This window comes from Phragmites australis, chromosome 1 (assembly GCF_958298935.1).
Source record: "Phragmites australis chromosome 1, lpPhrAust1.1, whole genome shotgun sequence".
Classification (NCBI taxonomy): Eukaryota; Viridiplantae; Streptophyta; class Magnoliopsida; order Poales; family Poaceae; genus Phragmites; species Phragmites australis.
Genome location: NC_084921.1, coordinates 16,612,633 through 16,637,279, shown reverse-complemented (window position 1 = coordinate 16,637,279; position 24,647 = coordinate 16,612,633). Strand labels below are relative to the sequence as shown.

Genomic DNA, 24,647 nt, shown 5'->3' with positions numbered 1-24,647 from the left:
GACAGCACAAGGCTGGCCATCTCCCCCTTGCAGGGAGCAGGCATGTCCTCCCCCGGGTGGTACCCCGAAGAAAGGCGGTGAGAGAGAAGACGGTTGTCGTATATCTGCTTCAGCTTTACCATAGTGCACTTGGACTTGGGAAAATCTAGCTCTTCACCGGTGCACGACGCCATTGGGGGTGGCAGGGGTGGCTGTAGGAACACGAGTGGAGATGGAGATGATGGGCTTGGAGGCTATAGGGGATGACAAAAGGATTCGTAGGCAAGCTTTGGCTTTCTAATTTATAGGGCCAGCGTGATATCCCAACCGTCGCGTGGAGCTCGGTCATCTCAAAATTTTCGAAAGACCATTCTTTGGGGGCTGAATTCCCCTCAGGACCGGTGGAAATCAATGCCTCTCTCTCCCACAATGTTTCTCTCTCTCTCTCTCTCTCTCTCTCTCTCTCTCTCTCTCTAAAAGTTTAAAACCTCCCCTCATGATGTGTTTTTCTGGGCCTGCCATGATTGTGGATTGCGTTGGCGGTCACTCTCAGGGTGAACTTGTGTTGACTTGGAGCCCAGGTGGTACGACCAGGTCCACCCGTGACCACACGGCGAACCGCTTAGACTACCACATCCGTGAGAGAGCTTGGGAGCTACTGTTAGTGTATAGAATAAGGGGGTCCCCTGTTTTGAGGGTCCACACCAGTCAATACCAGTTGGCTGAAGTTTTTTTCCCAGGCTAGAGTCCCATCGCGTGACTAGTCTAGGCCTTTGCGATCAGGATCCTTACCACATAAGGGAATCCTGCGACCAGCCTTCGCTGGTCACGGGACAGGTACTTACTAAACCAGTCTATTCTCATTAAATACTTTTCACTCAAGTGTTTTCCTCCCTAGGCACCCCTCCCCAATGGACAGTTCGTGGCCAGCGTAGAGGTGCCATGCACCGCCCCGTAGCATTAAATGTTATGGGACAGGTCCACAGGTGTGTCAGGCTGCTTCACAAGCACGCGTGCGAGACATGTGATGGGACAGGGCAGACCGGCTGACCGGGGTGAGGTAGGCATGGTGGTGTCCAGTGGATGGGACGAGCTCGACAGCTTCATTAGAGCAAAAAGGGGCATGTGTGCCACCCATTTTATAGCCTAAGGGTAGAAGGTTTAGCTAGGTATGGGTCAGCGAAAAATGGCCCACTTGTAAGTATAAAGAGGAGAACAAGTCTAACATCTGGGGAGGGGGGGGGGGGGCGTGAGCTGGCCCCACCAACTCTCTTCTCCTTCAGCTGCAGCAGCTCACCTCTTCTCTCGTCACTCTCACTCACTCCCTCTCTCTCCCAAACACACCAAAGGAGAGCAAGCTCCCCCTCTCTCCACCCAAATCCCCTCCAAGGAGTTCAAATCAAGGTATGCATGTCACACCATCGCCTTCCCTAGCCTTCAAGCTTTCCATCCATCCAAGCACTTCGTGCATGCACACGGGATTGATATCGTTCTTGATATCTCTTTTAGTTGAAGCAATGAGGAGCCACAATGTTCTTCTTCCTCAAGCATCTTCCTCTCTTTTCCCCAACCGGCGATCACCACTTTCACCAAGGATGTGGGGTAAGCTTCCTAGGAGCTCATGGTGGTAATGCACATTTTGTTTTGGATGTGGCTCACACATTTGAGCTGCAAGCTCGCGCTCGCAAAATGTCGCCAAGTTCTTTGTTGCAAAGGAGCAAACAGGAGGGAAATGGTTTAGAGTAAGCACTTAGGTTTAGCGTGATGGGAGGGTCAATGAAGGTTAGAATCCATGCATTGGTGCAAAACACATGCTTATGTGGAATGAGTTTTGACATGCAAGTCGAATTGACCGAAGAATCTATGCGAACTCAAGCACGACACTTCAATCAGAACTTCCGACTTTTGGATCGGAACTTCTGATTATTTAAGAAATGGCCAACCCGAGAACCACATGTTCACAAAAACTGGAAACTTCAATCACTATTGGAAGTTCCGACTTTAATATTGGAAATTCCGATTAAATAAAATCGTCAACTTGAGAACCCCATAGTTGCAAAAATCAGAAATTCCAACCACCAACGGAAATTCCAACCTAATACCGAAAATTCCAACCAACATCGAAAGTTCCGATCCTAACATAGGAAATTCCGATATTCCCAAGAACTTGATGTTTTCAAAATTTTGAAAGGTCCGACTGATCGAAAATTCTGATATTCCATATCAGAAATTCCGATATGGAATATCGAAACTCCCGATATTACCAAGGTGCTCTTGTCAAGGAGACTTCCTTTATTTCATGTGTTAATGCATTCATAGCTTAGTGTGCTACATATTCACTCATGCATACTTATTGGAGCATACATCATAGCATTCATCATGTTGATTATGATGCATCGTCTTTCTTTTAGTGATCGACAAACTGGAGAGCAACGCGGGTGTGACCGAGGTTGATCCGAGCTTTGTTGTGGTTGATTGTGAAGTTGAGCATCAAGACAAGCATCTATGCATACTTCACCTTTACTTTCGTTCATTGTGATGTCTAATTTTGATAAGTTATCGTTATGTGTATGTCATGCATTTAGCAAGTTGTTGTCGAGAATCAGGTATAACTATTTTGTTGTATGTGTTCCTACCTTGATATATTGTTGATCTCCATCCTTGTAATCTGGATATAGCCATGTTAATGTCTAACTTAAAAATTTATACAAAATGCATTAGTAATGTATAGGTCATCGATAGAAGTCAAGCGGTGGTTTGCCCATCGTTCGCAAGTTATAGGGCTTAATCATTGTTCACAATGAAAACGATGTTGGGATGATGAGATATGAGGATGAGACAAGATTTGGACGGCACTAAGGATGGTTCTGGAATGTAGTCTTGAAGGTCATAGGTCTGCCTAGGTTGTTTAAGCATCGATCGTTGGTGCCGTTGGCTTAAGCACTTGTCCGTATTTTTCACTATCCGAATATGGTAAATATGAGCTGAATATCTCTTGTAGATGCAATCATTTGGGCTTGAATATCTACGGTGTGAATGTGAGGGCTTGTAGAGACACTTGAGATTGCATTAGGAATAGACCTAAGTGCCTTCCGCACCAAGAGACGCATATTCCAAACAACTGGGGCTTAATTGGGAAAGGTTGTCATGTGTACCCCTCTTGCAATTTGATCGGTTGCTTGAACCGCATGGTTTCGTTTCGTATGGGTAAAGAAATACCCCTATAGGGTGTAAAATCAATTTAAATTGTCGCGCTCTAAGTCATGAGCAAACTTAACTAGACGGATCGGCGCGCTACGCTGCGCCAGCTCGAGATCTATGTGAAGAATATAATATATACATTCTGGAGCTTGAGCTTTTGTTCTCAATATATTGCTTTGCTGCAGTTTTTTAAGAACAAAAGAAATGAAATGAAATGATTGGCATTATGGCAAAACTTTGCTTCTGGGTAATGGAGGTTTGAGAGGGACACATGAAAAAAAAAATCGAAAGGACTCCCTGATAGGTTAAGATAATACAAATTGAACTCAACGGTTAACATAATAGCATCCAAAAATGAGTTTGCATATTTTCTGACCATCTTCATCAAAAAACTTTTAGAAAAAGGTTTAGACCTAACTCAAGGAAACAATTAAACCAAACTTCAATGTCGGCTGAAACAAAACCATACATAACACTGAGTAACAGGAATACAGAAACAGATGGAGAATAAATGATTAGCCTCGTGCTGGCTGTACCAAATTGAGATGTTGGGTATATGTGAGCACTTGAACATATTTCAGCTATATCAGCAAATAGTAGGCAACATGTGCAGGAGAATTAGCAACAAAATAGTTTCACACCAGAGCAACATCCTGGACAATAAGGATTTTTACACAAATGCAAGATCTTCTCGTTTGGAGAAAATTGTTCCTCGTGCAATCTGATGTGAAGAGAAGGTACTGAATGCTTTAATGATCTTTTGCTAAGTACTTCAGATAAAGAGGACAATGATACAGGAGTCAAAAACATCAATATCATGGTGTTTGAAGTTTCTGTGAGGAGTGTATAGGTTGAAACAAAACCATACACAACACTAAGTAACAGGAACACAGAAACAAATGGAGAATAAATGTTTAGCTCCGTACTGGCTGTACCAAATTGAGATGTTGGGTATATGTGAGCACCTGAACATATTTTAGCTATATCAGCAAATAGTAGGCAACATGTGTAGGAGAATTAGCAACAAAATTGTTTCACACCAGAGCAAGATCCTGGACAATAAGGATTTGTACAGAAATGCAAGATCTTCTTATTTGGAGAAAATTGTTCTTGGTGCAATCTGATGTGAAGAGAAGATACTGAATGCTTTAATAATCTTTTGCTAAGTACTTCAGATAAAGAGGACAATGATACAGGAGTCAAAAAACATCGATGTCATGGTGTTCGAAGTTTTTGTGAGGAGTGTATATAATATAAAGTTGAGATTTAGATATAGTACAGGGAATAGTTAGTTTGATATTATAGCTGGACAAAATATGAGTTTGATGCAACATTAGACAGTATTCTGATTAAAAAGAAAAAAGACGACAATATATACATCATAGATATTTAACATATTTTTGAGATGATCGATAGAAGTTACTCTTTTAGGAGTCTTCTTTTAGTAGAACTCTCACCTCTGGGAATACCAGGTACACTGTATAAGGGGGAGAAAAATAATTAGAATATTATCAAGTATATATGAGAGTAATATGTGGAAAAGTTGTTTAGAATTTATGGTTACCATGCTGTAATTTTAGAGTCTGATAAAGTTGGATCTTCAAGATGACCTGGCCGCTTGCTAGGTATATTTGTCGTTGTTGGAAGCTTATAATTGATGAAAACATAGAAAGGAATGTGATGTTCATTGTATTATTAAGAAATAATGTAAATTCTTGTATCACTAAAGATAAAACTTACCGGTGGCATTCTTGCTAATTGTCCAGGTGAAGGCAATGGTGTTTTAGGATTATCTTCTTGGTCTGTGATGTCCTGTAGTAAAATGATTACATTTAGGTTTGGAGGTTTTTTTTCCTTTTTTTTTTTGGTACTCGGGACATCTAGCTCTTCAAGGTGTCTACAGTGTTTTGAAGAAGTCCTGTAATAATGCATGATGTATCTATGCTAAAAGTGAAGGCACTTAAATGAGCATCAGTTAAATTATAGGTCATTATAATATATATTTGGTGTGTCAGTACAATTCTTGAAAATGAGGTGAGTGGGACGAAGATTAACTAAATGCGATGCTCTCATTCTTGTCATGATATGTGTATATGTGAATGAGATCATGCCATAGGAATTCTCTTAGGCCTCTTGTGGAAAGATGATTTAGAGGAAGAAGCAGGGCATCTTGGTGTTTCAAAGTCAAAGAACAACTGTGTTTCTTACTGTAAATGTATGGTTTGAAAAAAAAACTGGGAATATTCCTATGAAACAGCTAGTTTGTTATAAAAAGACAAAAATAAACTTCTTGTACTTATTTTTCTGTTTAGATGATAATGGACACTAAAAGAGTAAGAAGTTTATTTACCTTTTTGTGTGTAGCTCTTACATCAGAAGATGAGGATGTTAAACTTGTTGCCATAGCTTGGATAGTATTATCTTGATGATCTTGTAGATCTGTAGAATTTAATATATCTTTGCTAAATGTTATTATGTCCAAAACTTAAGCCAACAAAGAGAACTAAATTGTAAGTTGTCATGTGTACCTGAAGGTGCAGGAAATATAGATGGTGGAATAATGATAGGGCCACCGATAGCAACAATATTTTTTACTTGGAATGATATAGTATCTCTCTGCATGGATGAGAATGGGACAGTGAGTCTTAAGGTATATTTGTGATTATATAAACGTGTTATTTTTTAGGGGATTGAGCCATTGTTTGTTTCTGCTGTCGCCGCTAGTTGAAGTGCAGTAATTCCTGTGAGCTGTTCACCAATGTTTCCAAAGAAAACAATTTCTATTGTAGGTGCATTATCTTCCATAATATTATCAGGGTCTGTTGCAATCATAGTAATCCGGTACCTGTTTATTAACAAAGAGGGTAATATTTTTGTCAGAAAGAAGAATATAATTGTGTCAATTATGTTATAGATATTTGCTAAAGAAAACATACATAGGTTCAGCACTGTTTCCGAAACATTTGGGACATCTATATGTATCTCCTTCTGGAAATATTTTTTTCCTGCATGATACACAACCTAAATACCACCATGATTGATTTGGTGAAAGTGTTTTCAACACAACGTCGAGTTGATATATGTTACCCTGTTTATTAAATGTTTATCAATGATTAATGATTTGATTTTGCATAATAAATGTGTGAAAATAGTAAGTACATACATAAATTTGATGTGGATTTGAGTTTTTTGCTAATTCATTAACTGACGATATTATAACATCTGAAGTAGTTAGATTTGAACCAGACCATGCCACTTTATGAGGGAGTCCTGCAAATCTGTAGAAGATTTTTCAAGATTAAGTAGGAATTCATGTTGTTAAAAAAATATAAGCTGAAGGCATTAGAAACATGTAGGGCTAAGGGAAGCTTACTTATTTTGTAAAGCTATTGCTTATGGTATTACAGGATTGATATGGTATTAACATGTGGTACTACCTTGTATCTTTAATTGGCCTATGAGGAAAGGGAGAAAACATATGAGAAGATAGAGAAAAAGTAGAATAATACTACATATATATTTATATGTGTAAAAGAATTGTGTTTATAAATAACTGAAACTCAAAATATATACATATATTAAAAAATAATCATCTTTCTTGATATCTATGCTTAATATACATGTACATGCATATGGTATGTTTGTAACTAACTAATAGATGTAAGAAACATAGATTAGCATTTCATATAGCAGCAAATAAAACATAGAGCAGGAGGGCGCAGAAAATAAAATAATTTGAGCTTTATACAACCGAGGTTCTTTGCATTGGCTGGTAATTTCTTGATGAGTGTTGTCCTAATGTCCAGCGTCTCTAGGTGTTTCAGATTTCCAAGTAGCTGCAGTAACTTGCAGACATTGGTCTTTCTGAGGCTTAGGTACTTTAGCTGGAAAAAACTACAGATATACTCCGAAGTGTTGTTGCTCAAGCAACTGCAGCCTTGCATATCAAGCACTCTTAGCAGCCTTAGCTGCGGAAAGAAGAAAGGGACTTCGTTGACAGAAGCAGACATTGTGAAGCAGACATAAATGGAAAATATATTTATTTAGAAGAATGCTACATTAAAATAGTTAATAAGTTGTCATATATTATATAAACATAATTTCAAACAGGCAATAAATTTGAACTCTGATGTTTTGAGCAATGTCATATAAATCTAATGAGAATCAAGTATCTTCTATTGAAATGTATGAATTTTTCTTTATGAGTCTTAGCTTTGTTTTAGATTTTTTTTTATTTTGATTTAGTGAGGGGAATGTAAACTTATGTACCATAAATTGTAATGCCAATGTATTTATTAACAATATTATCGACTAAGTAACAGCTCTTTTTTAATTTGGCATGGTGTGAGCTGACTAAACCTATATATGTATATAGAGGCACACGCATATATATATATATATATGGGGCATATTTTTTCTATTTTAGTATAAAATCAGAGAAGTATATATTTAGATCTAATATGGAATAAAGAAATATTGAGGATTATTGGTTAACCTTCACGTGATCTTGTAGTGATGCCAAGAAGTAGCAAAATGGTTTTTCTTTACTTAGCTCAATGATTTGTTCATCTGGGAATTCAGCTGCTTGACGATTCCAAAGGACAACTTCGATTGATTTTCTGTATTGTATTTAAATTAGTATGACTAAAGAGAAAGAGTAAATGAAAATGAGTAAAGATTGGTGTATAAATTACAGTAAGTGTTATTATGTAACTATACCGGCCATCTGAAATGTAGATGTGTCGTATTGTTTTCTTAATACCCTTCACATAAACTGTTGTAGCAGGTTCAATAGAGACCACTTGTCCTATTGTGTCTGTGTAATGTTAAAGTATATGTTATTTTATGAAAGGTAGATGATGGTGTTATAATAAATAAACGTATATTAGGAATGGAACATATAATATGTAGATGAATATTGTTACCTGACATGTCCCTAGTGTAATCAATTCTAGTTCTTAATGTATCAAAGGATGCTAGAGTATATGCATACTTGGGAAATGTTGGAGGAGCACCAGAAAATTCGATTACCTCAGTGTGACCCGTGAATTTTATCATATATATGGTCAACTGCTCGATAGTTGTTTTTAGCTGGGAACACTTGGAAAAATTTAATAAAATATATAGCTCCTTCTTTAAGGTGGGGTTTGAATTGATCTACATGCCGTTGTGGCACCTGAGCTTCTATTGCTTTTCCCTGTACATTTGTATAGTAAATTAGTGTAAATGATGTATACTTTTTTATTTTTGTAAGGCGCCTAATGTTTGTGCATACCTCTTGATCCAATAGTACAAAATCAAGTCTTTGGATCTTTTCTGGTTTGTCATCCAGAATATATTCTGATAGTCTTGTCACTCTTACACAGATCCTTGCTTTGGCTGATCCTTGATTAATATCTTTTAGTGAAATGCACGACATCTGTTAAAAATAACAGAAAAAGGCAAATGATAGTTTAATGAAATGATAAACATTATTATGTATAAACAAATTGCTGCTGAAAATAGAAGATGATATTTTTCTGTAAAAAATTCTTTACGTAAAGAAAACATGGTTAATATCATATTATATAATATAAAAGGCATGGATATACATAAAAAAAGTATCCTTGAAGAAGGTTGTTTCTATATAAAGATATATGACCTTAAGCTAAAATATATGTTATATTAAAAGGATATGTTATTGAAGTGCTGTATTTGATAGATAATATTTCCATATCATATACAATCTGTCTTTTTTATAAAAAAAATATCCTTCAAGATTGTTCTTTCTACATAAAGGTATATGAGATTAACATAAAATATATGTTATATTAAAAGGATATGTTATTCAAGTACTGTCATTGATAGGTAATATTCCCCATATCATATACAATCTGTCTCTTTTTTTTTCAGATAATATTCTTTGTGGTAGCCATCTATTAAAAAATAAGAGAAAAGTAAGATGTTAGTACAATAAAATGATACTTACCATTATGTATAAGCAAGTAGTTATTGAAATAAGAAGATGCTATTTCAGCTCTGAAATATTTTATACACATGAAATAGACCATTGTTCTTCGGAAGCATATATAACATTGAGACAAAATCTATGTTACATCAAAAAGATATATTATTGTAGTAATGTCATTAATTGACGGTACCACCACATCATATATGGTCTAAGATCTTTCTATAGACAATATTTTTTGTAGTAGTTCCAGCTGTTCCGTCATCATTCTCAATCAGTATTATCAAGCCTTCTTGTGATCTGACTCTTGAAATTGCAACATATAATTGTCCATGAGAAAATACAGGGCTTTTCAAATATACACCAGCTTTTTGTAGTGTTTGTCCTTGATATTTATTGATTGTTAATGCATAACAAATTTTGATTGGAAATTGGCGTCTTGCCAGAGTAAAAGGCCATTTTGGACTGCTTCCATGTACAACAATTCTTGGAATGCAAACTTGGTGTCCAATATGGTATCCTGTGATGATTTTTGCTTCAATGATATGATCACCTAACCTTACAATAAGTAATCGAGTCCCATTGCAAAGCCCTATTGATTGATCAATATTATGTAACAATACGACAGGGACATCAATCTTTAGAGTAAGCATATGTTGTGGGAAATTATTTAGTGTTATAGAATTAAGAAATTCTGATGGATACAAAACTGGGAAGTCATCTGGTTGTTTTATTGAATTGACAATGCTATCATAACTGAAGTATATCTTGCTATTTCCAGGAACTTTTTTCAGCATTATATCATTTATTTCGTCTACAGTGTGATTTAATGGACAGATCACAACCCTTTCAGCAAGGTATTGTACAGAGGCATATTTTCTAGTCAATTCATCATATACCACACTTGTTATTGCTTCGATATTATCATAAGTTGGTTGTAACAATAGTTCCCGAGGCAATTCTATCCATCTTTCATCAGCATCATTGTTACCATCACAAGCTGGAATCCTACCTTCACCGATATCTAAGATCCATTTTGCAAATCGAGCTATTTTTTGTTTTTCATCATTGTTTAAGCTAGGATTCTGAAGTTGCATATTAATAGTCAGCTTGAATACCGTGAAATATTGCCAGAGAGGAGAGCTAATAAGGGATGCATTAATCGCATCTGTTGCACTGCCATGGTTTATTACTGGAAGAACTTGTCTAAAGTCACCACCTAGCAATATCTTCATGCCACCGAATGGTTCTTTGGTGTTTGCAGGTTCATTGATTGATAAAATATCTCTTAAACTTCGATCTGATGCTTCAAAACAAAATCTATGTGCCATTGGTGCTTCATCCCATAATATAAGACTTGTTTTAATTAGAAGTTCAGATAAATTTGTTCCTCGATGAATACTACATGTACTTGTATCATTTATATCTATAGGAATATGAAATCTAGAATGTGTTGTTCTTCCACCAGAAAGTATTAAAGAAGCAACACCACATGAAGCAACAGCAAGGACTATTTTACCTTGGGATCTTAATTTGTATATAATGCAATTCCAAAGGAAAGTTTTTCCAGTTTCACCAAATCCTAAAAAAATATTAAGTTCATTTTTATGATATATAATAAATAGAGATTCTTGAAATATGTAGGTAAATTATGTACCTGATACAAAGTACATAGTTTTTATGCCTTTATCAATATCTGTGATAATTGTATGAAAGATTTATTTCTATTCTTCACTCAATATAGAATATATATGATCAGCTTCTGCTTGTAAAGCTGCTCTATCATAAGAAAGTTCTTCCATGATTAACCTATTTGAGAAAGTTGAGTCTAATTCTTGGAATAATAATGTTTTAAGATGATTATCAGGAGGTTTGTATGAATAAATTTGTAATCCTTGACTAATGCGATGTAGAATGTCATCTGCCATATACCTCCAATACTTTTCAAAAAGGAGAGAAATATCAGTAATACCGCAGAAGACAACAACAACCATAAATAAATGTCTCAATCGAGATGATGTAGCCCATATAATAGCTTCATCAAACAGAGCAAACCATTCGGAATCATCTCCAATTAAGCCACGTGCTTTACATGCTTCTCGGAAAGTAGGATATACTATGTTTTCATAGGTTCGGACATCTTGATAGCTTGTAGCTCCTTTTACTACCATGAGAAGCATACGGAGATAGAAAGGCTCACCTGTTCTTGGATGTATGAATCTAAGTCTTCCAATTTTTGGAGTTTTAGATCGTCTTCGGGACCATAATTTCAAATCTGGATTCCATGTCCATTTTGATGGAAATTCACAATATGTTAACGTTCTTGCATCTGGATTAGATTGATTGGTAGCAAACCATTCTGTTAACATGCTAATCTTGGAGTTTGGATTATCAAGAACACCTTGTAAATCTTCGTCTTCATGGCAGGTCACTATATTTATTCTAGGTAAATGTACATAAAGACGTTCAACTGCTGGTATTTTCTCATGTATCTCAAATCCTAATAGTCTCCATACTGCTTCACAAGTAGACAAATATCTAGATTTTATATATTCTATAATTTCATCAATATTATCATTATTTTCTGGCTGATCTGTATCTCCTATAGAATTATCTCCTGTTGATTTGCTGACCAAAGAAAATCTTGCACAATCTAGAACTTTCATCACATACTTAAATAGGTATTTCACTAAATTGGTCTTGTTGCAAGCTTCGACGTTGATGTGTGCATTATATTTCTTTAGAAGGAGTAAATTATGTGGGGCAACCCAGCGATGATCTAGTTCAATTTCACTTTTTGTTACAGTTCTTTTATTGCAACATCGCCGATATATAGTAAATCCATCTTCATCAATAAAAGTTTCTTCAGGGAAAGATTTTGGATACCTTTTTGTACAGATACCATTTTTCATGCAAGGTGAATTAGTATTATATTTGCCACATGGACCATGAATTATGAATTCTTCAACCAGTGCATAAGCTAAAGGATCAATATTTTTGTCTGGTATTTCAGCAGATATTATTGAATCGATAAGGGAAGGTGATGATTCATGGTTGTCATTAGCTACCCATATCAATATATGTGAATGAGGGAGGCCCCGCTTCTAGAATTCATTAGTATGTACAACCGTATGGACAAAGTTTTATAAAAATAAAAGAGGTTAAAGAAAGGTGTCAAGAACAGGAATTTATGTTTATGAATAATTATGAAAGTAAAAAAAGGTTAAAGAAAATTATTGGAAAACAGGATTTTTTTTTTACAATTGCAGAAGAGATTAATAAAACAAAACAGGGTGTTTATGAGATAATTACCAGCTATGGTAGGTCCCAACATAATGCCTTCTTTAAGATCTTTTAGTAGCTCATGTAATTTCATATGAAATACGTGGACAACAATGTCATTCCTGTCCCGGGACTTCTGTCCTGGTTCACATCATAGTGCTTCAATTATTTCAAGCCAATTGCTATTACATGTAAAAGTGATGAAATACTTTGGAGCACCGTATACACGACAGATAGCCATCGAGTCATGATAGTTTTGGATTAAATACCGCTTGGATCCAATAAAACTTGAAGGTAATGTTATTTTGACTCCTACATCTTTGCCCATTAATGCACCTTTTCTGATTGCTTCAGTTATCTCTTGATAGGTTTCAGATTGGTGAAAATAATAATATGTCAGCCGTTGACTTTCAACACAGGAATATGCATTTACGGAACATTGGTCAGATAGACGACCGCCACAAATATATGGATTTGGCTCATATTTTCTATAGTGTTCATAGTAGCAGTAGAATTCCAGCATTGTCACATCCTGACGGCCTTTTGATTGTTCATTGTCAACTTCTTTATAGTTGATGCCCAGATGAAAGCCGATTTCACCATATGGAAATAAGAGAGGATATTGAAGAGCCATTAGTGCAGGATGAATGGGATGTATTCCTTTAAATTCACCACCATGAGATTGAACTATTATATCAAATTCACCAATTTCGGAATATGAATCTCCTACTATTAAAACTGCTAGTTCAGATGTAGTAGGTAGGCTATATCTGTCTCCATGTGCTCTTGGTGATCCTATTAACTTGATAGAAATGTTAGGAGCATTTGGAGATAATAAACGGTCTCGAGCCATCCTGAATTTTTGAACTAATGGATTACATGAATCTAGCATTTTAATGATTTCTGCAACAATATTTGGATCGAGATCCTTAGAGGAATCATCATTTCCGAATATAGCAAGTCTATTAGATACTTCATGTTCTGTGTCATAGATATAAAGTTGAGCATATTGAGGTTGATTTCCCGGTTCAGGTAGTAGAGATCCTATACGATGATGTACAACTCCATTAATACGAAAAACATAAGGTCCATCTCCAGTGTTGATGCTTCTATCAATATGAACTCCCAAAGAGGTGAAGGCAAAAAGAAAATTGTATTGTCTTATATGTTGCATAAACTTGTTTGCTTTTTATCCACCATTAAATCTCATAAGTTGTTGGAGTAATAATGGTCGAGGCTGAAAAGAGGGTAGGGATATTTTCCCACCACGACAACATAGGTTATAAACAATTCATTTTTTTCGTATATGAACTGAGATAGACAACACGTTCTTGATACCAGAAAATAGCTCCACATTTATTACATTCATAGTCAGGTGCACCATAATATGATTTGTCTTTGTATGTTTCTATAACAAAACGAAAGTATAATAAATAAGATAGAATATTGATTCTTATAAGAAGCTAACTAAGAACCTATATCTTATAGTGTACAATATTGGAAATGAACAATTCATGGTAATGTAAAGGGGAAAAAATTGGATTAACTTTCAAGAAAGATATGTATTCTTTGTGTGTGGTAAAGCTTGATTCTAATAATGATATTGATGAATCACCCATTCTTAAGGCTGTAAATCAGTAAGGGGAAAAAAGTAAAGATAGTCATAATCGGTAAGAAAATAGACAAATACGTATAGTATTTTGATCTATAGAATATATGTAGTCTATGATGGTATTTTTTATGTAAGATGGATAGGAATGACCTTGCTGCGCCAAAGCTTTGTATCGGTTAACACGTCTTCTTTTAGCACAATTTTCAGTAGCAATGTATGGAGATACTATAGGACAGAAATGATCTCCTACACCAAAGAGAAAATATTCTTTAATCATTATTTTTTATAAATGTTTAAATAAAAATTTGATGAGATATAGATCTAACTTCCTGCATCCTGATGTCTTTTTTAATGTTCTATATACGTCCATGTTGTGTTTCTAAAAAAAAGAATCATATGGTCAATCTTTTTTTTTTTACAGTGAGGAACTTTTTTTCCTAAAGATATATTTATATTATATTAATCACTATTAATGAGAGGAGGGCCCAATGCAACATGATTTACCTTGTTCTGGTGTAGATGTCGTTGTATTTGTTGTAGCGATATTACCTTGGTTACTGGTTGAACCTGTATACGTATTGTACGAACAAATAGCAAGATATATTAATTATTATTAGTGAAGACTGTCTGTGCATCATGAAGGGTTTTAAAAAAAAAAACAGATGAAAAAGGTCTACCTTGTTCTGGTATAGGTGGCCCTGTATTTATCGTTGTAATGTTAATTTAGTTGTTGATTAATGTAATATTCAGACAATGTTAAATGAAGTTAGCACGATATCTACTTTAAACGAAGTTAAGATGGCATCTACTTTTTTCCCCTCCTCTTTTGGAATAGGAAATTTTTCAGAGAAGATAAAGTGCCATTGTCATACCTAAAGGATAAATGAATGGTATGTCTGAATTTGGTGACAAAGAACGATTCCGGCGACGTCATTGTCTTCGAGTTCAATCAACATATGACATTTTTTTTTTTGCAACTAATAGATGTAATAAACAGAGATTTCTATTTTATATAACAGCAAGGAAAACATATGAAAAGAGGGAGAAAAAGTGTAATATAATAATATATATGTATTATAAAAAATAATCATGATCTCTTCATAGGTTATGCTTAAGATACATGTACATACATGTGGTATATTTCCAATTAACTAATAGATGCAAGAAACATAGATTCACATTTGATATAGCAAGAAATAAGATATAGGAGAGGAGGGAGATAAACATAGATATACAAATAAAGAATGGTGTTTATAAATAACATGAGCTTAAAATATGTCTATATATTATAAAATTAATTATGTTTTCATCATATGTTATGCTTAAAATATATGTATTTACTTATGGTATGTTTGCACCTAAGTAATTGATGCAAGAAAGACAGTTTTGCATTTTATATAGCAGCAAATAAAACATAGAAAACGACAGATGGAAAAATAAAGTAATTTCCAAGTAACTAATAGATGCAAATACATTTGTAACTAACTAATGGATGCAACAAACATAGATTTGCATTTCATATAGCAGCGAATGAAACATAGAAGAGGACCAAAGGAAAAATAAACAAATTTGCAATTAGCTAATAGATGTAACAAACACAGATAATTTATAATAGATGACCCATTGGCACTGTTTACCTTAATGTTTAGCAATATATATGAATAATCTTTTGGTTAATCGAGGTATATATATTGAGATGAACTAATCAGTGGCACTGTCAAGCTTAAAGCCTAGCAATACATTTTTTTTCTTTATTTTTCCCCCTTATTTTGACTCAGAAGGGGAAATGTAAATTTATCTATCATACTATTTTAAACACAGATTAAACAATGTTATCAATGAAAGATATTCACTCAGAGAAGTAATTCTGGCCATTGTATTCAGAAGAACAACTCTAGCCATTGCACTGTGGATTCTAATATTATCAATGAAAGGTATTCCCTCAGAGAGCCAATCGTGGTTATTATACTGTGAAAGCTGCTCCCAGTTTCAAGCGGAATTCAGATGATACAGTCTTCAGAATTATGGTAATGTCTTCATAGATGGAGGGAAAAAAAGTAATTTGCAACTATCTAATAGATGCAACAAACGCAGATATAAATGGGATATATATTTATTTAGAAGAATGCTATGTATTTTATATAAGTTTTGAATAATATCATATAAATGTAAGAAGAATCAGGTATGTTCTATTCCAATGTCATCTGTGACTCTACAATTAATACTTTCAAATGTCATCAAGTCAAACTGTCGACTATTAAGTGCCCTTTTGTGAATCCTCAGTGTGCTCTTTTACTAAAATAAAACTGATGGCACTTTTCACCAGAAAAATATGATTTCCACAACGATATTAATAATCAAGCAACTATCATCTTGTATATGTGTATAAATAGTTCAATCCAACAATAAAAAAAGAAACCCAAATCTAACCAGAGATCACATTATATGCAAGCAAATGTGTAAGCAAGGCTTCTAAAACTCAAAAGCTAAAAACCATTATACAGGCTTAATTGCAGCATGGTTCAAATCTTAAATTCATGAGATATGCTTCACAACACTGATGAATAACTTGCAACAAAAAATATGATCGATTCAGGGCAAGCCATCAGGCTATTTTCAATGAAAGGTATTTTCTCAGAGAGCTAATCGTGATCATTATACTGTCAAAGCTGTTCCTAGAATTATGGTAATGTCTTGATAGATTAAAGATATTGATTCAGGGCAAACCATCAGGTTATTTTCAATGAAAGGTATTTTCTCAGAGAGCCAATTGTGATCATTATACTGTGAAAGCTGTTCCTAGTTTCAAGCAGAATTTACATGCTATGGTCTTCAGAATCATGGTAATAGATGTCTTGATAGATTGAGGGCATTGATTCAGGGCAAACCATCAGGCAGAGATTTTACTATGCAGAACACCTCTAGCACTAAAAATGGACAGATGAAGTTGGCGTGAGGAAAATGGAAGCTGACCTTTTATGCTTCTTCAGGCTATTTCTTTGGAGCTAGCTATGGAGGCTGAACTTCATGGAGGCTACGCAGGAAGAGTCCCCAGAGCTCTTTATGCTTCTTCCAGCTGCTTGGCTTGATGGCGCCTACGCAGCAGCAGCTCCCAGGCCGGGTCGATGAAGAGCTTCCGTCGGGGTGTAGCTGCTCAGCGCGGGCGTGCAGGAACTCCCACCGGGTTGACGAACGCCGGCGTATAGCTGCTCGACTTGATGCGGCAGGAGCTCCCACCGGTTGGACGAACGACGGCGTCAACTGCTCAGCTTGATGCGGCAGGAGCTCCCCGAAGTTCTTCTGCTGGCGTTGCTTCCGCTGGCGTGCAGCTGCTCGGCTTCCGGATTGATGAATGGCTTCCCCCGGCATCTAGTTGCATGGCTTGATGCCGTCTACACGGGGAAAACTCGGAGATCTCGTCGATGAAGCTGGACGGCAGAGTTGGTCTGGTGGGAAGAGGGGATGGAGAAGAAGAGTGTGGAAGCTCAGGCTCTTCTGCCTTTTTTTTTATTATTTCTCCTACCTCGGAATCACCGGTTGGGAAAATATCTGGCTGGTAGCGTCGGTGCGGGAACACACGCTAGCGATCCACGCTGTTGTTTCCATCCGACGGTTCCCTACGTGACGTACAACGATGAACAGTTAACAACAGGAATTCGATCGCTGAGAAGCCAAGGATTCTTGGCCTGGTAATATATGTTATAGATATCCATTGAACACCAATCATAGAGTTTCCAATATAGGGTGAATGTGGATGTATGTTGTATTTTGGGAAGTGAATCGTGTATGTTCTATGTTGAGATGAGCATGTTCTTATGTTAGTTATATTTATACTTATATTCTCATGATAGGATAGCACAAGTTTTGAGATATGTTAGGTGCTCACACTCTTGAGTTAATAAATTGCTTTTCGTATAAATTCATTTAACCTTGCGGCCTACTCATCGCTACCCATTCCAAATGCATTATCTTTGAAGTCAGGTTATTATATACACCTAATTGAGTAAATCTTGCGAGTACCTTCGTACTTATGTTACCATCGTTAAGTTTTTGCAGGTGATGATGAATTAGTGTACGACTACTTCATACCCGACGATGTCGGTGATGGGTAAGAGTAGCGGTGTGCTACTCGTGTTGGCTCGGTGGTGCCTTAGGGCAAATAACACCAACTCTTTTGTTGTTTATAGATGTTATTCCGCTACGTAGTGACATTAACATGCTTATGATATAAAATTGATGTATTTTTCTTATTCTAGCACTTGTTCATGTATATGTTGGGAGTCCAAACATGTCTAATTGGCTCTCACCCTTTTATTTCAGCAAGTAATACTTTAAATTGTTGAACTTGTAATGACTTAAAGACTTGTAATATATTTATATTACTCACTTTTTATTAGGTCTTGATATAATGAAGCTTGTTGTAAAGGTGTGTGCTTCGATCTTGGGCATGTTTGGATGGGACTACCAGAATTGGATTCGTTTTAAGCACTTAGTGGATGCGATCGTATCTGGTATGCCGAGAGATAGACATGTGCTAGCTCTCATCTTATTGAATGATCATTTAATTTGATTAATTCGAATACAATTTAAATAGTTACCACATCTTGCGTTCTCCTCTCTTGGACATACCCCTTCATCTCCTTATATAGTTGAGGTGAGGTGAGTGTAACCTATTTAGTCTCCTTCGAGCGTACTTTTTCCGAGTCATTGATCCTCCGGATATTTAGGAGGGACCTACCAAATATGAGGTGTTTTCTTTGTTGAGTACGATTACCTATTCGATGTTTTCCTCATGCCTTATATACTCTAAGACAATTACGAAACATAACAGAATGAGTAAAGAACACATACGGCGTGGGTATTCTTTTAGATACATCATATTTATAGAATATATAATAAATAATTATATATCCTCATCACTCTATGTTCCAAAAACAATATAAGATTTTTTTCACGATAATTTCTATGCATATTTATATCTTGATGTTTAAACAACAACATATGCCCCCCAACTTATGAAAATAATCACGTAAAATGTCATCTATCATGTCACAAAACTGGACTAAAAATGCAACTTCTGCTAGAAGAAACAAAGACAAATTTTATTATAGGTGAATATCCGGTTTGAATACTAGTTTAGAGGCAAATGAGTAAAAAAAAAAAAAGGTTTGGAGCGTTATCTAGATAATTGGTCAATTGCAATAGTTCATTGGAATGGAATGAACTTTTTCCAAAATAAAAATCGCATCATTTCGATCTTGTGCGCGCGGTACCCTAGGCAAGGCCACGGGAATGAAAATGATAAAATTCTTTTGTGCAATCCTAAACTCCTAGCTATGTTTTGTTAAAAGTGTTAACTGTTAAACACGGGACTTCCTCCTTCCTAGAATAATGGTTAGTGTTAAACACGGGCCATATTTCGGTTAAAAGCATCACGTGAAATCCGGGGTTGCGGGCGAGGCTCAACTTTCTTGGCTTCACTTTGAAAAAAAAAAATTTCTTGGCTTCATGCCCTGGCACAACAAAAAAAAAAAAGTCGCCACCTACCTTTTTTTGACCCACGAGGCGAGGCTGGCAACAAGGCTCAATCTAGCGGGACACGTGGCGGACGCAACGCGTCGCTGGCCAGCTCCGCGCCCATGACTCCTCCCTCCTCCCCGAGAGCAGGAGAAGCGAGCGAGGTAACGCCCTCCCCCAGCTACACGCCACGCGACCGACTCCCTGGCCCCACAACGACGTGCGATCGGTTCCGGTCCCACGCGTCAGTGGGCTGAGGCCGGCCGAATGGCAAGTTAGGCGGCGCGCTCCGCGGGGTGCCGACCCGACCTTGATGGAAACTTCCAAAGCCCTAATGACTCGAGCTTTTTTTTTCTTTTTTTGGCTAAAAAACTCCATAATTTTTTTTCTTTTCCGGAGTATTTGCGTCGCGCCGTGTGACGTTCTCCCTCCTCACCTCCGCCGCTGCCTTCTTTTTCCCCGTATTCTCTCGCATCGGCGCCGATAGAAACAGGCGCGGCAGCGAGGGAGGGAGGAAGGAAGGAAGCAGGCGAGCAGGCGAGGCGAAGGCAGACGACCAACGCCGCTCTCCATTGCTGTTCTTCTCGCGGAGCCTCCTCTCACCTGTGTAGCAGTCCATGGCGGCGGCGGCGGCGGAGACTTCGGAGGCCGGGATCGCGCTCGCGGAGGCCAACATCAACTGGGAGAGGTACTACGCGCCCCGGCCCCGATTTCCTTCGAGTAAAATTCACAAATCTCTTCGCCCCAGCGTAGCGTGCGGGGAGGAGGATGCTTGCGGCCTCGCGGTTTGCAGCTCGGTTAATCTCTGAAGCGGGGAAACAGTAAGTGTGGGGATTGGTTGAAGGAAGTCGATTCACCGGTGCATTGGGTTTTCCCCCCAACTTTTTTTGGAGTGCTTTCGGATGGGGGCGTGGGAGCAACCACGAGATTGCCAGTGTGGATTTAGACGGGGAACGAAAGTTAGACCTTCCGTCATGTTGTAAGTTTGGTTAGGGACGCTTAACAAGTCGACATCAATTGTATTCCCCCCCAAGCACAAAGCTGTAAGTTTGGTTAGGGTCTTAGGGACGCTTCACAATCAGAGATGAACAGTACTTCCCGCAGTGCAATCCAGACTAGCAGTTTTACTTCTCTGCATGAAAATGGTGTGTGCAACGAGTAGAGATGGACGTCCTTGTTCAACTGGTATGGAAGCTTGGCACTAGCGAGTTGAGTGCGTACTCAAGTAGCAAGAAACCAAACTCTTTGCTCTTAATATGCCTGAACTGTTCTTGTACACATTACCACAGTTCAGATCTTAAGCATTGTACCAAATCCCTTATTCGTGACGTAGCTCTATGAATTTGTATTGAGCTATTTGTATTTGTTCTCCATCGTGTCATATTAACTGATATAGCTATCTTTTTGTATCACACTGAAGGTTGGACAAGACAAGGTTTCATGTGATTGGAGCTATCCTATTTACAGTCCAGCAAGGTACTCTGCACCCAACAGCCGTTGTGAAGACAAGGATGCAGGTTGCTGAAGGAGGGCTTGCACATATGTCTGGATTTTCCGTTTTTAGGAGGATATTGAGAAGCGATGGCATTCCTGGTATTTTCAGAGGCTTTGGCACCGCTGCAATTGGAGCTCTACCTGGGCGAGTCTTAGCTCTTACTTCACTGGAGGTCTCCAAAGAAATGGCATTTAAATACTCCGAACATTTTGATATGTCAGAGGCATCAAGGATTGCTGTAGCCAATGGCGTGGCAGGCTTGGTGTCAAGTATCTTTTCTAGCTCGTATTTTGTGCCTCTCGATGTGGTGAGAATCCTTCCATAGTAGGTCCATATGTTCGTGATTCTGCATTTTGTGCGTATTACCTTGAGGTCCAATCACCAATGGCACAGTAAATAAGTTTGCCTTATGCTGATATCTTCAGTTCCAGAAGGGAAAGCATAACATCATTACTCTGATCTATATATCAATCAAACACTCATTTGATTGAGACTTCGCTTTTTAGATGGTGAAATTTTCTTAATGAAGCTGCACTTCTTGCAATTGATTGAAACCCTATCAACTGTCAATATCCTCTTAGATTGCTTTAAGGTTTAAGCACCATGTTGTTGTTGTGATGTATAAGCTTGTTACACGCAATACAAACATTGTGCCATTTCACGATGTTCTTATTTGATTATATTTATATTTCTGTATGCAACAAGAGCTGATGGCTTTAGGAATCATTTTGCCATTTAGGTGAAGTCTATTACACAATATTTAGTTTCTCTCAACAAGCGCACATAGCAGTATTTTGCTGGGTAGTTCATGATATGTTTATTTTGTTAGCTGGTTTACATAGTACCCTTCCTTATTTCTGTGCTTGTAGATTTGCCAAAGGCTCATGGTCCAAGGTTTGCCAGGGATGGCTACGTATAGAGGCCCATTTGATGTGATAAATAAGGTTGTCAGAACTGAAGGGCTCCGGGGACTTTACCGAGGTTTTGGAATCACCATGTTGACTCAATCACCAGCTTCTGCCCTTTGGTGGAGTGCGTATGGTGGTGCTCAACATGCTATTTGGAGGTGTGTTAGTTTTATCAAGCATTTCTTGTTTCTTGAGTCTCCAAACGTTGTAGTGTCATGCTTGATTGACATTCTTGCAATACTAATTTAGGAACTTGGGTTATGGAAATGATTCACAAACGAAACCATCTCAATCAGAGCTTGTTGCTGTCCAAGCAACAGCAGGAACAATTGCTGGTGCTTGCTCGTCGATTATCACCACGCCAATAGATACCATTAAGACACGGCTTCAGGTAAATAGATATATTTGTTCTTCTGAACATGTAGTTATGTATCTTTGCAGAATGTTCTTTTTCTAAACATTTAGACTCTTTTCACTATGATAGCACATTCTTTTGTGGTATTCCAACCCTAGCAATCCAATTATTTGTCAAGATCTTCTTTATTAGACAGGATTTTGGACTCGGAAATTGACTAAAATTTTTCATTGTCAGGAGATCACAGGGTTTCCTGAAAAAATTTCACTTGACATACTGCAAATGGAGCATAATTATGATTGGAACCCTTGTTAGTATACATGATTAGTCAGCTAGGACAAACTAGAGTTGTAGCTGCAAGGTGCAGGGTAAAATTTGCAAACGTTCTGGACCTTGTGCCCTGAATGCAAAACATTGAGTAACGAAGTTACATTGCTATTTTTACCTTGTGAACAATAGGTAGCTTTACTATTCAACATTTGCAACTATACCTATTAGCTTTTCAGAATAGCATGGAGAAGTACAAAGTTTCTTTCATTAATTTAGCTTGCGTGGTCATTTGGTTAGCTCTGACATGGGTGACACAAGTCTGGTCTCAGCTTATTGTTCCTCTGCTTCGAGGCCATTGCCTCCTCAGTTTTGCAACCATACTCATATACATTAAAATGACATTCTGTGGCTGGCACTGCAGCATTTTTCCTTGTTGCCTGTGCTAGCTGATTATGTCAACAGTACTGTTATGATCGTATCATACCTTAGGTATGCAAATTATCTTTTACCAGGTGTTTAAAGTATATCATCTTCGCTATGAATAGGTTATATACCTGTAACATAATTTTCTCACAGTTAACTTATAATACGAGGGATTATAGTCATACGGGATACACATCAGAACTATCTTCAGGTGCTAATATCTGTGTGTGATTTCAGGTCATGGACAACTACGGTAGTGGCAGGCCATCTGTCATGAAAACTACCAGGTTGCTGCTAGACGAAGATGGGTGGAGGGGCTTTTATAGAGGGTTTGGACCGAGGTTTCTCAACATGTCTCTCTGGGGTACATCAATGATCGTAACATACGAGCTCATAAGTAAGTCCAGTTTTAAATCATCTCATATATGGCCTGAGTTAGCCTGCCAGGTTTATTAATTCATATTTCTCATCTTTGAAACCCGCAGAGAGGCTGTCGGTGAAGCAGGAATGACACGGTTTTGGCTTCTCTTCCAAGTAGGTGGTTAAATCTTGAAGACTATCCTTATTTACACTGGCAAGGATTGTCGAGTATCACACGGAGTAGGAAGTTCCTGATGCAAATCTCCCGCTTAGTTGCGTAGCACGTCCGAATGAAACTTAAGATGTAAATATCTGTGCTAAAGGTGTTCTTTTCAGAGTGTAGTAGCCGGCCTTTTCAGGATGTTATATCCTTAGGCCGAGAGGCATGTTCTGGCTAATGGAGCACCTTATAGATGTACCTGTACGTGGTTCAGCAAAATTTTGGCAACAAATTTTGTATCATTCGATTCCAGAATGAGTTGTCTAGTTGGCGGCATTGCCCTGCACTCCTGCTTAGGATCCATGCTTTTGCCCCCTCTTCCTGGAAGATGGTTTGCATCCGTCTTAGAATCTCATAAGATCAGTTGGTTTGTTATTATTAGTGTATTCTGTGCTGGAGTGTTTGTGTAGCCAAGGTCTTGATTTGGAAAACGGGTGGTTATAGTAATATACAATATCATTTGATCATTAATGTAAGGAACTTTTTGGGCAGTGAATAACTAAGTCCACGGCTTAGATACCTTCGTGCTACTACAAAGTGCCAACTTATACAATAGAGCTACATGTAAATCCAATCTTTCAACTACGCAGTACGGCATTGTGGATGGAAAGTGCAAAGCAAGAGACAACAGCAGTAGTGTGAAAATATTAATCAAACAAACTCATTGTAAAGTATTGCCGCATTAATTTTTCTTGAAGAATGTTTACTTATAAGTTTGAGTTTTCAGTGGAGAGAATTTGTTTAAATTATTATAATCTATGCAGATGATAGATAAACATCGGCAGCAAATAAGGAACTTAGAATTAACAAATAGCTCTACAACCATAAAAAGCCCAAGGGAAACAACATATGGGTTTCCCTCTGACCTGCATTTTTCAGCAATTTCTTGATCTTTACAATTCGCCCAGCAGGTGATCTTTACAATTCGCCCGACTTATTGAATACACATTAAGCAAACCATTAGTTGATAACGCACTTGTCGTACCCCGGTTCTCGCAATAAAAAAATCCCCCTAGCAGGCGTTGGTTGCACGTGCTCCATTGCGAGGTCTGAGCGTGTTGGTCGCGTGCTGTGTTCG

The 24,647-nt window shown here is 37.4% G+C and overlaps 2 protein-coding genes and 1 long non-coding RNA gene across 12 annotated transcripts; 1 reads left to right on the top strand and 2 right to left on the bottom strand.

Moving 5' to 3' along the window:
- Positions 1-3,683: 3,683 nt before the first annotated feature.
- Positions 3,684-5,017, bottom strand: LOC133888116 (uncharacterized). The gene is made up of 2 exons (XR_009903713.1): positions 4,921-5,017; positions 3,684-4,827 (listed from the first exon to the last, which is right to left on the bottom strand). It is a non-coding gene; the product is annotated as an uncharacterized LOC133888116 (long non-coding RNA).
- Positions 5,018-6,553: 1,536 nt separating this feature from the next.
- Positions 6,554-10,718, bottom strand: LOC133911510 (uncharacterized). 10 transcript variants are annotated; one of them, XM_062353833.1, is made up of 5 exons: positions 9,321-10,637; positions 8,456-8,599; positions 8,212-8,377; positions 7,900-7,996; positions 6,554-6,635 (listed from the first exon to the last, which is right to left on the bottom strand). In XM_062353833.1, the coding sequence occupies exon 1, from the start codon at positions 10,456-10,458 to the stop codon at positions 9,328-9,330; it is 1,131 nt and encodes a 376-aa protein (XP_062209817.1). In that variant the 5' UTR covers positions 10,459-10,637; the 3' UTR covers positions 6,554-6,635; positions 7,900-7,996; positions 8,212-8,377; positions 8,456-8,599; positions 9,321-9,327. The 10 variants fall into 10 exon arrangements, 8 of the variants coding, with proteins under 8 accessions (XP_062209817.1, XP_062209769.1, XP_062209794.1 ...); XM_062353824.1 differs by lacking the exon at positions 6,554-6,635 and adding an exon at positions 7,592-7,824; XM_062353785.1 differs by having other exon boundaries at positions 7,676-8,377.
- A 9,212-nt stretch (positions 10,719-19,930) lies between these two features.
- LOC133911502 (uncharacterized) lies at positions 19,931-24,088 on the top strand. The gene is made up of 6 exons (XM_062353764.1): positions 19,931-20,226; positions 20,959-21,340; positions 21,903-22,099; positions 22,191-22,332; positions 23,227-23,386; positions 23,475-24,088. Exons 1-6 carry the CDS (start codon positions 20,156-20,158, stop codon positions 23,498-23,500), a joined length of 978 nt encoding a protein of 325 aa, XP_062209748.1. The 5' UTR covers positions 19,931-20,155; the 3' UTR covers positions 23,501-24,088.
- Positions 24,089-24,647: the final 559 nt, after the last annotated feature.